A 13,271-nucleotide genomic window follows, 5' to 3' on the forward strand; every position below is an offset into this window, starting at 1 on the left:
CAAGTCTAAGCAAAATGATTGTGCAACTGCCTGGCCTCTTCACCAATTATCTCAGTGCTGTAAGGCAGTTTCTGGGCCAGGTCTTCTGTTCAGACTATGAGAAGATGGGGCACCAGCAGTTCTGTCTCTGGCCCGTCCTCTGGATACATCCACAGAGTCTATGGAATGGGGAGCAATACTTATTGCTATGTTATTTTCTTTAATTAGGTTGAACTAAACCAGGGGTATAGTAAGAGATTGTGGATTTAAAAAGTGTACTAAGTGGAGGGGAGAGAGATAAATAGAGTGCAGGATTTTTTAGGGCAGTGAAACTACTCTGTATAGCACTGTAATGATGGATACATGTCATTACACATTTGTCTAAACCGATAGAATGTACAATGTCAAGAGTGAAGCTTAAGTTAAATTATGGATTTTGGATGATTGCATGGTTTCAATCTAGGTTCATCAATTGTAACACATGCACCACTCTGGTGGGGAATGTTGATAATGGGGGAAGCTGTGCATATGTAGTGGGGAGGGGTGTATGTGGTATCTCTATACCTTCCTCTTAATTTTGCTGTAAATGTAAAACTGCTCTAAAAAATCAAGTCCTAAAGAAGTGTACTATTTATAAATCTGTGCTTTCTAAAAATTATAAGTTGGTGAAGCATTATATTATCTCTTTATAGAAAATTTCCACATCCATACACAGGAACTTATGTTTGTTTTGCTTTTAAAACAAACTAGAATTATACAGTTTTGTAATCTTAAAAAGAATACTGTCAAAAATATAATGAGATATCTTTACACATCAATATTTATGTCTCTGTAAGAACATTTCATGCCAAAGTAAATGCACTTTTAAGGCTTTTGATAAGCATACCTAAAAGCTAGTAGCGTAAGAGTATTCTTTTCTATACCCTCGTCAACCGTATTTCCATTATAAAAACATTTCCAATTTGATTGGTTAAATGTAATATCTTATTGCTGTATAAATTTTTTTAATTACCACTCAGGTTGAGCCCCCGCCCCCCTCCACCAAGCCACACAACATATCTCATGCTCATTTTTATTTCTTCTGTGATTTGCCTATCTAGACCTATGGCCAATTTTTGAAATTGAGCTGCTTGTCTTTTCCCTACTGATTTATAAGAGCTCTTTATACATTAAGAGGATTAATTTTTTACTGTCATATATATATTGTCAATAGTGTTTTGCTTTTACCTTTTATTTTTGTTATATGTTTTGAAATATAGAATTTCAAATGGTAAAGTATTAACTTTCACCTCATAGTCTCAATATTTAGAATCAGTGGGCACCTATTTTTTATAACATTGATTTGGCATTCATTCATATAATGCTATATTCTCTTACTTAAAATTTCATGCCTCTATGTCTTGTACTAGAGGCATATGTCCAGAACAGTATCTCATGCTTCTTTATATGCCTCACAGTGCCTAGAATAATGATAAACCTATTGTAGAAGATTAATAAAGAAACATTTTAGTGCAGAGAAAAGGGCATAAGAGAGGTATACTTTTAGCATATTACTTCATCACTTTGAACTTGTGAAAATGGAGATAAATAGTGTGTGCTCTGATATTCTATTTTAAGAAGAGATTGCGTTGATGGACATTAAGGTATTCTGTAGATTATATCTCGAAAAAGCAAAAATAAGGTATTATGATCAGTTATTTCTTTAAAAAGATGAATAAGTAGGGTACTTAAATTTCTTAAACCACGAAGTTTATCCCGGTGTTATGTAGGAACTATAATGGGTCGTTGCTACCATGTCCTGACTGGATTGCCATAATGACTCCCTAAACGGGCTCTCTCTTTTTAATCATGCCTCTTTCAGTGTATCCTCCACACAGCGGCAAGAAACATCCTTTGCAATGCATAAATTCCACTGTGTTCTCCACTGCTCTCAATTCTATATAGAACATTGTATTCTACATAGAAAGAAACCCGAAATTCCTACCAAGGCCCACGCAGCCCAACATCTGAGCCCCGCTGGCTTCTCTGACCTCATTTCCTACCCCCTCTTCCCTTGTTCACTCTGCTCCACCCACATTGGCTTCCTCATCCTCATTAAACATGCCTCAGTAAACATAGGCTTTCTTTTGTCTGTTCCCTCAGCCCAGGATGCTCTGTCCTTAGATAGCTGCATGGTTTACTCTCTTATAGATCTGTGGAGGTACCAGGATGCTGGTGATCACCTGTGGTGTCATTTGGTACAGGTGAACCTCCTGGGCAGGAAAGCAGCAGCTATTAATACATGGGTGCCCTGATCTTTGGCACTGTGCTCCCAGAAAGTGATGTTGTCCCACTTTTTATGAAGCAAGCATAAGGCAGCCTGTACTAAAAATTCTGCTTGCGTTCTAGGTAGTCATCTTGGGATCTGTTTGTAGCAGTTGCTAGGAAAGTCAGGTGACTGATATCTGGAAAACTGGGGGCCTATGGGAAGTTGCAGCCTCTTCTGAAGCAGCACAGAGAAGAAGGAGCTCCTAGTTTTACAGAGAGTTGGAATCTGGTGAGCCATGCCCATGGGTCAGTCTTAGCCCGCTCACTGCTAGCTAACCATGGATAATTCTCATTGGGTAATTCTGGCTCTTGTCTCCACATCGTATCAGTTTAAATGTCACTTACACAGAGAAGCCTTCTGGGAAGACGCCTTGTAGCTTGATGTACCTTTATGCTCCTCCTTTAGCTTTCCTCATTGCACTATCCTCACGTGAGTGGTCATTGCTTATCGGTTTGTTGTGCGTCTACCATCACTACAATTCTAGGTACACTACTGTATCCCCAAGGCTTGGTCCTCCATAAGTGCTCAGTTAATGTTTGTGGAAAGAATGTTAATGGAATTCCATATACGCATTGATTCCTCCAGCTGTTAATGTTACTACTTTAAAAAAGTTCAAGAAAGTAAAAATTAATGTATTAATATGAAAAGCTTGGAGGGATTAAAAAATGACAAGCTATGGGCTCCAGGGAAGTCATGTGGAAAAATACCAGAACTTTATATTTCTTGGCTATAAATGTCAATGTAAATTATTACAAGTATTTGCTACTTTTTCCCATGAAACCTTGCAGTCAGCTTCCCCTGTGACTAACAATGCTGTACCAACATCGATGTAACTATGGAATAAAGTGCTTTGGGTCATTGATTCTTGGCATTAGAAGGCGCTATGGAGGCCAACTTTATTCACTGGAAGTATCTCTACTCACAGGAGCTCCTTGAAACGAACCCAATTCCTCTTTTAGTTCACAGCTCAATCCCAGGCCACATTTCAGACCCTGGATCTTCCATAACTCCACACCTTTGGTGTCTCAGGGTCCCTCCTAACATGTGGTATCCAGAGTGAAGCACAGTACGGCATAGGTGACATGTCCACTTCTGAGTACAGTGGGCCTTCTACATCCCTCTATCTGGATACTCGCAGCTAATGGTGAGCTCAAACACAAGTGTAAAGGGGAAATACTCCATTTTGTCCTCTACTCGACTCTCTATTACTACCACACAACTTCTGGTCACCCAAGGTATGGGTTTTTTCCCACACCAAGCAGTTCTTCATACCAGCGAGGTGTCCTACAATGCAATTCAGTTCTGACACTATCCACATGGAGTTAGTGCAGACCCCACAGGTTAAGGGCTCAGTCCCACAAGACTGCCCTACCCCCTTCAGATGTCAAATGCAAGCCCGGGTTGTTACCTGTGTTTCTGATAGATGGGCTATAAACCAGTGTTCCACTGACCCCTCTTCCAGTTTGGTTAATTTGCTAGAGTGACGCACACAACTCAGGAAAACTGTTTAATTACTGGAATACTGGTTTACTATAGAAGGGGCAGCCAGTTGGAAAGATGCATAGTGCAAAGTATGTGGGAAGGGGCATGGAACTTCCATGCCCTCTCTAGGCACATTACCCTCCCAGCACACAGAGGTACTGAGCAACCCGGTAGCTCTCAGAACCCTATACTTTTGGGCTTTTTATGTAGGCTTCATCACATAGTTATGATCAATTATTAATTCAATCTCCAGCCTCTCTCCCCTTCTGGGAGGATGGGGGATGAGGCTGAAAGTTCCAAGCTTTTAATCAAGGCCAGTTCTTTCTGGTGACCAGCCTCCATCCTGAAGCTACCTAGGAACCCACTAAGAATATCCTCATTAAAACAAAAGATACCCCATGACCCAGGAAATTCCAAGGAATTTAGGAGCTCTGTGTCAGAAACCAGGGTCAAAGACCAAATACTAGAACATAAAATGCTCCTAGTGCTCTTATCTCTTAGGAAATTGCAAGCGTTTTAGGAGCTTCATGCCAGGAACTAGGAGCAGAAACCAAGTAGAGCCCAAATATTTATTCATATAATCATTACACATATGCGTAACTAAAGACAGACTTTGCATGTATCTCTGTTGATTTCATCTTGTTAGTTTTAGCTCCTCTTCCTGCAAGGCTTCCCAGCATCCACTACCGACATGTTGATTGAAGTGATTTGTCTGTCTCCCTTCAGTTGTGAATTTAAAAATGTTGACTAAGAATAGGGTCACACACAAATCCTCTCCACCTCTCTACCACTCCAGCACGTAGTATTTACATCAACTGTTCAATCACTACCATGTTGGTGTGTCACCTATGTTATACTGCCCAGTCCAGAATTCTCTGCCTTGTTTCAAGACTTTATGAAGAGAAATGTGCCTACTGACTCACTGACATTAGCAAATAGTGTGCATCTTTATCATTCCCTTCATTTGGACTATAGTAACCTCATCAATAAAGGAAATGGGACCAGTTTGGCATAATCTGTTTTTAGTGAACATGTACCACCCTTAGTGACTACCACTTTGTGTTTTGTTTCCACAACTAACAGTTAATTCTTTGGCCTGCAATTTGCCAAGAATTGTCCAGAAGCCTCAAATTCTGAGGTATTGTTACCCACTTTTACCTCCTTTTAGAAAATGAGAATATTTTTCTCCTGTCACTTGGCATATCTTCTTGATGAGCTATCAAAGATGACTCATCAGGGTTCCATAGAAACATCTGCATGCTATGTTAGCAACATGGGTCTTTAGAGTTGAATTTAAAGCAACTAAGTATTGTCTTTCTTGATCTTTACTTTTCTTGGCATCCATTGTACTCTAACTCATTTATCAAGCTTTCAATATGCATAAGACTTTGTGTTCAGTATTAAGGGTACAGTGGTGCATATAGAGTTTATGGTGAAATGGGGGGAGACAGATATGTGTGGAAAATGGTGATAGAATGTCATAATCCCTAAGTGAGTGATGGGAGTCTACAGGGGGAGGGAGCAGGTGAATCTGGGGCTGGTGTCACCTGATTAGACTTGCATTTTAGAAAGATGACAATTGCCATACTTGATAATTGGTTTTCAGTGTAATGTTGCATAGGAGTCACCTGGGAATTGACTAAAATGCAGATTTTACATCAGTATGTCTAGAAAGAGGTCAAAGATTCTGCAGTTCTAACAAGGTCCCAAGAGAGGTTGATGGTGGTGGTCCATAGACTATATTTTGAGGAGCAAGGCTTTAACAAATGGATTAGAGAATGAGAAGATTAGAGGCAGGGAACTTGATTAGAAAATTCATGTAGTGATCCAGGAGGAAAATGAGGATGGCACAAACTAGGGGACTCTTGTTTCACTCTTTGAAGCCTATAGGTTGATCTCCTTTGTGACAAATATGTAACTGGGTAGGTATTGAGTATTTTCCTTTCATCTGTCAATAATTGTACAGGCTAAATTATGGAAAGAGAGAGGGAGCTCAATTCTAGTCTTTTAACTAACAATAAGTGGCCTCACTTTAAGCCACTCACTGAGACCTCAGTTGTCTCATCTCATCTGTAAAATGGAAGACTGGTTGTTAGGAGTTGAGTTGTGCCCAAATTCATACGTTGAAGTCCTAACTTCCATTACCTCCGAATGTGACCTTATTTGAAAATAGGGTGCCGGAAGATGTAATCAGTGAAGATGAGGTCATGCTAGAATAGAATGGGCCCCTAATCCAATTGACTGGTTTCCTTATAAAAAGAGAAAATTGTACACATACACGTATACCACATATGCTATGTGAAGCTTAGAGTTATGCTGCCACAAGCCAAGGAAATACCAGAAGTAAGGAGAGACCTGGAACAGATAGATTGATCCTTACTGGGCACCTTCAGAGGGAGCGCAGCTCTACCAATACTTGATTTCAGACTGCTAGCCTCCAGAACTATAAGACAATACGTTTCTGTTGGTCTAAGCCACCCAGTTTGTGATACTTTGATACAGCAGCCCTAGCAAAGTAATACACTGATTTATACATTTAAGATCATTTTCTAGCAGACTATTCCATCTTTCCCACATATCCTATAGGAAATCTGAACTAAATGTGGCCATATGGGAAGGAAGATTTCTGTTTTTCCATTTATTATTAATTTGTGATTTTTCTTTTTGATTCAGATTCTCCTTTTAGAGACTTCTTCCTTTTATGTGTTTTTTGGCTTATACTTATGTTTCTTATGTAGATTTTTTACTAATAGGCTCAACTGATTCAACCCAAAGAAAATACCCAGGGTATAGAGGTAGCATAATTAAAATGCTTCAGAGACAGATTTTGGGACATACATGACATGATAATGGTGGATCTGTCCTTACCTCAGCAATAAGAAGCCTTTTGAGAATTATTTATTTTTGAGCCACACAGGAATATTTTAGCAAAGCTTGTTAATGGTCCTATGTCATTCCAGCAAAAGTAACATCAAGCCCATAGAAAACAGAAACAACAAAACTGTCTTCATATAAAAAAAAACAAAAAAAAAAAACCCAACACTTTTTTTTCCAGTTGTCATAGAAGAACAGAACTGTCTTTTATTTCACAATTAATGTAGCTGATTTAATATACTCTTTTATTTCCTGGATTCTGAAGTTTAATGAATAAAGAAGAAAAATAAAAGGCACCTTCTTATAAGACAAAGGGAATTTTTCCCTATTTAAAAGGACAAGGATCCTTCCTCTATCCACCCATTTAAGAACATAACATACTTCCCCCAAAATAAGACCTAGCTGGATCATCAGCTCTAATGCATCTTTTGGAGCAAAAATTAATATAAGATCAGGTCTTATATTAAAATAAGACCCAGTATAATATAATGTAATGTAATGTAATGTAATGTAATGTAATGTAATGTAATGTAATGTAATGTAATGTAATGTAATGTAATAAATACCAGGTCTTATATTACTTTTTCTCCAAAAGATGCATTAGAGCTGATGATCCGGCTAGGTCTTATTTTCGGGGAAACACGGTAGTAGACACTGATACTCTTGGAAAAAGGAAAGGGTGTGGGATGAAACAAAACCTCAGAGAGGAATGGAATTAGTAGAGTAGTAATGTCACCTTTTGGGTAGGAGGAGAACTGAGCAGGGCTTCCAAACTGACCATATTTGCTTTTCTTGACAATGAATGGCATTTGAGAGGAGATCTTAAAATAATCTGTCTTTGTTTCCTTATCTACAAAACAAAGGTAACCTGCCTCCTAGGCATAGAATATAAAAGGGATGGAAACATTTCATAGAAAGAGATTTGATTTTTCCTTAAATGTCTTATGTGTGGAAAGATTTCCTTCAATAATAATAGCAGAACTATTTATTAAGCATGTTGAATACACTATTAGGCACTGGAAAGGTGATTTGCATTTTATGTTTCTCACTTGATCCTCACAACGACCCTACTAGATAGATATGTTTTATCCCCACTTGATAGAGGTAAAATATGAGGCCAGAGATGTTAATCAACTTTCTCAAGGTCAAAAAGGCCAGGAGGGCACACAGACAAGATTCAGACTCTCATCTCTCAGCTCTGTAAGGAACCCAAAAGCATGACTCATGTGCCGCAAAGCTCACTTCCTGTGCTATAGCAGACATTACTAATTGATTATAGCACTCACTTTGGAATCTGGTGGGGCTGACAATACAGATAGTGAGGAGGTAAAATTGATTTGCCCTTCTAAAGTCTGTACTCCATAACAGTAGTTCTGATGGTCTCATCTTCAGAGATCCTGATTCAATAGATCTTGGATTGGACTCCAAATCTTTATTTTAAAGGACTCTTCAGGTCATTCTAATGATAGCCAGATTTGGTATCCACTGCTTTCTGCACCTATGTTTAGTGAGGCCAGATCTTTTTTCTGTTTGTCTGTTTGTTTGATCTGTGGGTTTCTGAAGTTGAGGAAAGAGCTATGGAAAACATCTTAGGAAGAGAATGCAATTATTGACTAGCTACTATTCATGGAATGACTGCTAGATGAAAGGCAGGTCTAGTACCTTCTTTTTCTCTTGTGAACCACCACAACTCTGGAAGGAAGAGCTAGTCATACTCTTCTGTGGCAAGCATCTAGTGAAGTTTAGAGATATATGAGTTACCTCCCTCAAATGTGACTGTGATGAGTTTGGAAGGGAAGAAAAACTTCTTAGTTTTGCTCTGAGAAGCCCCCGCTTAGAGGAGTATTGAATAAAAAGAAGAGTAAATGAAAATCTTACAATTTACTATTTATTATTAATCACACTCCTTTAATTCATAACAAATTGACTAACAAACTTTTCTCCCTCCCCCCCAAAAAAAAATAGATTACTACATGTGGTAGATTACAAATCTGATGAGGAGAAGCACCAATCCTCCATTAATATTTATAAATGTCTCAATGCTTATATTCCCCATCTATTTGGAAAATCAGCCCAAGTAATTAAGGAGCATGGGGAATTATAAAGATGAAAAATATCAGAAAAACAGTGCGCGTGAAAGTTATCAACACTATTTTACTTCAACAGTTATATTTTAATGACTTAATTTTCCATAGACTGCATTGTTAAAATGTAAATTTCTAGATTAAAAAAACCCCCACAAACAAACCCAAACTTCATTATCATCCAGGCAAAACAGATATTTTTTCAAACAGTAAACTTACGTCTTTGGCTTCTCCACAAGATACTGAAAGTATTTACTTCCGATGATTCTTACCACCATTTCAGGCATTGCATCTGATCCACGGGGAGTCTTCCACCCTGAAGACATGATTCTTCTCAAAACCCCTTCAAATCCTTGGGGGTGGAAAATAAGTAAATCTTTCCCTCTTGACCTTCCACTAGGCAACTGCAGCATCCTTGTCAATAATAACAACACTAAGAAGTGGACCAAGGGCTTTACCTGTGTTATGTTCCTTAGCACTCCCAATAAAGGCATGAGAAAAATAGTCTTAATTGCTATTATCATTCTTGTTTTACACTTGGGGGAACAGGCATAATGTAGTTATGTAACTGAATATCATATAACCAGTAATTAGCAAAGCTGGGACTCCCACCAAGAGGTCTGCACAACTGGTCTACTGAGCCTTTTGGCAACTCTACCTTCCTGACATCAGATGGCATTCTTGTGAGGCCAGAGTGTGAACCAAGACTTTAGTGGGTCATATGAAGATCTTCTATGCAGCTCTGAGGCTCAGTCTCCCCTTTTATGAAACCTGGGTAATTCCAGTTCTACTTACAGGGACTTAGGACGAGATAATGCATCTGAAGCAGCATCATACATAGGAAAGAGTGTTTTGTTGTTGTTGTTATGGCTGATCTGTTTTTGCGACAAGCCAATGAATCTGAAATTGAGATCCTGCACTAGATAAGCACTGGGTGTTTAAACAGATCTGGTGCCAAGGGATACTGAGAAGTTCTGTAAACTTGGCCCCAGGCTGACCACACTCCCTTTTAGAGCCTCTCAGAGACTGAAAGCCTTCAGAAAACATTCTGATCCAAATGCTTGCTTTACAGACTGGGAAACTGAGGCTCAGAGAGGGTGTGTTATTTGACCAAGGTCCCACAGTGAGTGAGAGTATTTCTGTTTCTAGTACTGGGGCCTGATAGCTACACCAGCGTTCTTCCCCAAACCCCAGCTTCACTTAGTGTTTGGTCAGTACTAGGACCTGCTCTATGAGGGTAACCCTCAGCAGCAGGACCTGCAACCTCTTTCAAGTTTCTGGAAACTTCGAGGACAAGAATTTAATGATGGCAGAGTCCTCTTTCTGCCCAGCAGCTGCGCCTCAGTCTTGAGCCCTTTCCCAGGAAAGAATAGAGGGGACCGTCTTACCTCTGAGGCTGCGTTTCTCCACGCAGGCAGCTCAGGTGTGCTCAGTTTGTGCTCTCCCCCAAGGAACCTGACGCCAGGCTCCCCTGCGGGGTTAGGCAGGGGATTGGAATCCAGGAGTCTGGCCAATCACAGGGCCAGACTCAAAGGTGGAGGCTGCCCCCGCCCAAATCGCTAAGGACGCTGAGGTCTGTTGCTGCTCAGGGACCTCGCGTTTCTATCCACCTGCAGGAGGCAGGGGACCTTCTCCACAGGTGCCCAGGGTGTGGCGGCTGACAGCCTTAGGTGTTCTCAAATCTGTGTTTTGGGTCTTTCTCAACGCCCTGTGAGCGTTTTTCTTAAAGCCCAGGTAGCTCACCTGCTGTGGTCACGCCTGTTCCTCTCTTTCCCTTAAGTATGTTTTCCTTTATGAGATTTCCACATAGTTGGGAATCCTACATTTGTCCGTTCAAATCCAGGCTCCTCCATTCTACTGCTTTGGATAAACCCCTTATTTTCCCTGAAGGAACTAGAGAGTCAGTTTCCTCATCTGTAAAACAGAGAAAAGTGATAACACAGGCCTAGAGGTAAGTTGGTGATGAAGTTAAATAAGAACATAAAAAATAATTTTGAGTGGTATCAATTTTTCAAATTCCTCATTTGAGCCAGATGACTATTATCTTATAAGTTAACAATTACCAGTAAAATAATTTTATGTTTATTTTAAAGATTAAGAAAACAAGCCTTGGGTTGTTGAGAAATTACCCAAGACACCACAGAAGCAATTGACAGAGCCAAGAATTGCATATAGACCTACATATTCCAAAATGCCAGGCACTTTTTACTGTGATAAAAACTTCAGCAACATGGGTAAAGGCACTGCTCTTTAAATTGAGTCCAAAGTGGTAGGCTTTTTTGTTTGTTTGTTTGTTTGTTTTTATCAGCAGTAGCTGCTGCTGATATCCATACCACCTGCTTCCTGCCCTCTACTTGTACCATGTTTTGTGATTTACTATGTCATCTCCTGGTACATGCAGCCAGAGATGCATGATTACAATCAGCTCCCGCTTAGGGCTCACTGTCTAGTGGGCAAGACACACAGGCACATTCTCTGATGTACAAAGTGCCATGAGCGTAGAGGAGAGGGGCCAGCTCCCTTCTCACCCCTCCAGCCCAGCCTTTGCATTGTCGCCAGATTAGAGCTTCCAAGGCTCAACTTGGATATTCCTCTCTTCTAGTTCAATATTTTAAAAGGCTCCTATCAGCCATGGAGATTGTCCATGGTTTCAAAATCTTCTGTGCCCTGATCTCAAGCTTGACGTCTAGCTTGAGCTCCCACTACCTCTCCCAGGCTTGCTATACTCCATTCAATCCAGTCTACTTACTGGCCTGAATCTGCCTTTCATTTTTCTGCCTCTGTGCCTTTGTTCACCCTGTTCCCTCTGCCTACAATACCCTTCCATTTCCTCATTGCGTCAGCCTGCTACCCATTCTTTTTTTAAAAAAAAACACAAAATATAGTTAACAAACAATATTATATTAGTTTCAAGCATACAGCATAATGATTCAAAATCTATATATCTTATGAAGTGATCAACATGACAGTTCTAGTAACCTTTTGTCACCACACAAAGTTATATTGTTTACTATATTCCCTATGCTGTACATTACATGTGGCTTGTTTATTTTATAGCTGGAAATTTGTACCTCTTAATCCTCTTCATGTTTTTGCGCATCCTCCCACCTCTATCCATTTGTTGAATTTCTTCTCAGATGCTCAAGAGTATGTGTCTGGCAATCACATATACCTTGGGTTCAAATCCTAGCTCTGCTAATTCAGTGTGATATTGGGCAAGTCATTTAACATCTCTGTGCCTTAGTTTCCTCTTCTATAAAATGAGGATGTCTTTTGGTGAAGATTCATTGAGTTATATGAGTAAGGCACTTAAAACAATACTTGACACGTAATGAGAAATATCAATGTTTGCCATCATCATTGTTATAATTATCTATAATATATGTATTATAATTATCAAGAAGCCAAACCAGATCCCAGCAGCTGAAAATGGTTTCTTCATTCTTTGTATAATTTGTGGTTTCTCTCTTATAAAATGTGTCTTTCTTTGCCTGATAGTATGACTGTTTGTTTGCATCAGTTGTCATGCCTTCTTAGACTATGCTTGTGGTAGGCTGTATAATGACTCCCGAGATATCCCCTTCCTAATCCCTGGAACCTATTAATGTTACCTTCTGTGGCAAAAGGGACTTTGCGGGTCTGATTAAATTAAAGATTTTAGGATGGGAAGATTATCCTGGATTATCCAGGTGGGTCCTAAATATAATCACGAATATCCTTAGAAGAGGGAAGCAGAGGGAGATTTGACTACAGAAGAGGAAGTAGGAGATGTGACCAAGGAAGCAAGAGGTTACAGTGATTTAAGGAATGGGTCCTGAGCCAAGGAATACAGGTGGCCTCCAGAAGCTAGAAAGGGCAAAGAAATGGACTGTCCTCTAGATCCCTGAGAAAGAACCAGACCCTGCTCATCCTTTGACTTTAGCCCAGGGAGGCTGATTTGGGGCATCTGGCCACCAAAACTGTAGGAGAATAAATTTGTGTTGTTATAAACTACCAAGTTTGTGATAATTTATCACAGTAGCCATAGGAAATTAATGCAATTAATTCTTCATAGAACTGAAGGATCCACTTCTTCATATCATAGATCGCACTGTTTGCTTTAAGAATACCAAAGAAAGTTCTTGTCAATGACCAGTACACAGATATTGAAGGAAAATAAACTCTTCCATCTATTGGGTTAGTAAACAGTGAGGATAAGGTGTTGAGGCTGTTGGTAGATATCTATATCAACACATATTGCCTTTTTTCAGTAGAAGAAGAGGAAGCCAGGTCCAAGCTGAAAATAGACCCAATGTGGGGAACTGCATAAGAGCAAAGAGCCTGGATCCATCTATGCCTGAAGGATACAGCTATGCCTGAAGTTAGATTTTAGGATTCCCAAACAAGAGGGATAAATTTCCCTTTCACTTAAGTTACTTTGAGATGGGTTTCATTAGTCAGGACTCTTTACCCAAAGAATCCTGGCTAATACAAAGACTCTTAAACTTCAAGTGGCTAAGGTTTATATATTATCAGGTGCAGTTAATTGAATGACATTTCAAGTT

At 39.7% G+C, this 13,271-nt stretch overlaps 1 protein-coding gene across 1 annotated transcript in view; it reads right to left on the reverse strand.

Annotated features, from left to right (window-relative positions):
• Nucleotides 1-10,211, reverse strand: part of C14H1orf87 (chromosome 14 C1orf87 homolog) — a 68,004-nt gene extending 57,793 nt beyond the window's left edge. Inside the window, exons 1-2 of the mRNA XM_074334801.2 lie at nucleotides 10,116-10,211; nucleotides 8,947-9,079 (exon numbers count right to left, since the gene is read on the reverse strand). Of these exons, the coding sequence (XP_074190902.2) occupies nucleotides 8,947-9,053 (107 nt within the window). The 5' untranslated portion in view covers nucleotides 9,054-9,079; nucleotides 10,116-10,211. The remainder of the gene's footprint in view (nucleotides 1-8,946; nucleotides 9,080-10,115) is intronic.
• Between the last annotated feature and the right edge of the window lie 3,060 nt (nucleotides 10,212-13,271).

This window comes from Rhinolophus sinicus, chromosome 14 (assembly GCF_057876585.1).
Source record: "Rhinolophus sinicus isolate RSI-liver-muscle chromosome 14, RSI-T2T, whole genome shotgun sequence".
NCBI classification, from domain to species: Eukaryota; Metazoa; Chordata; class Mammalia; order Chiroptera; family Rhinolophidae; genus Rhinolophus; species Rhinolophus sinicus.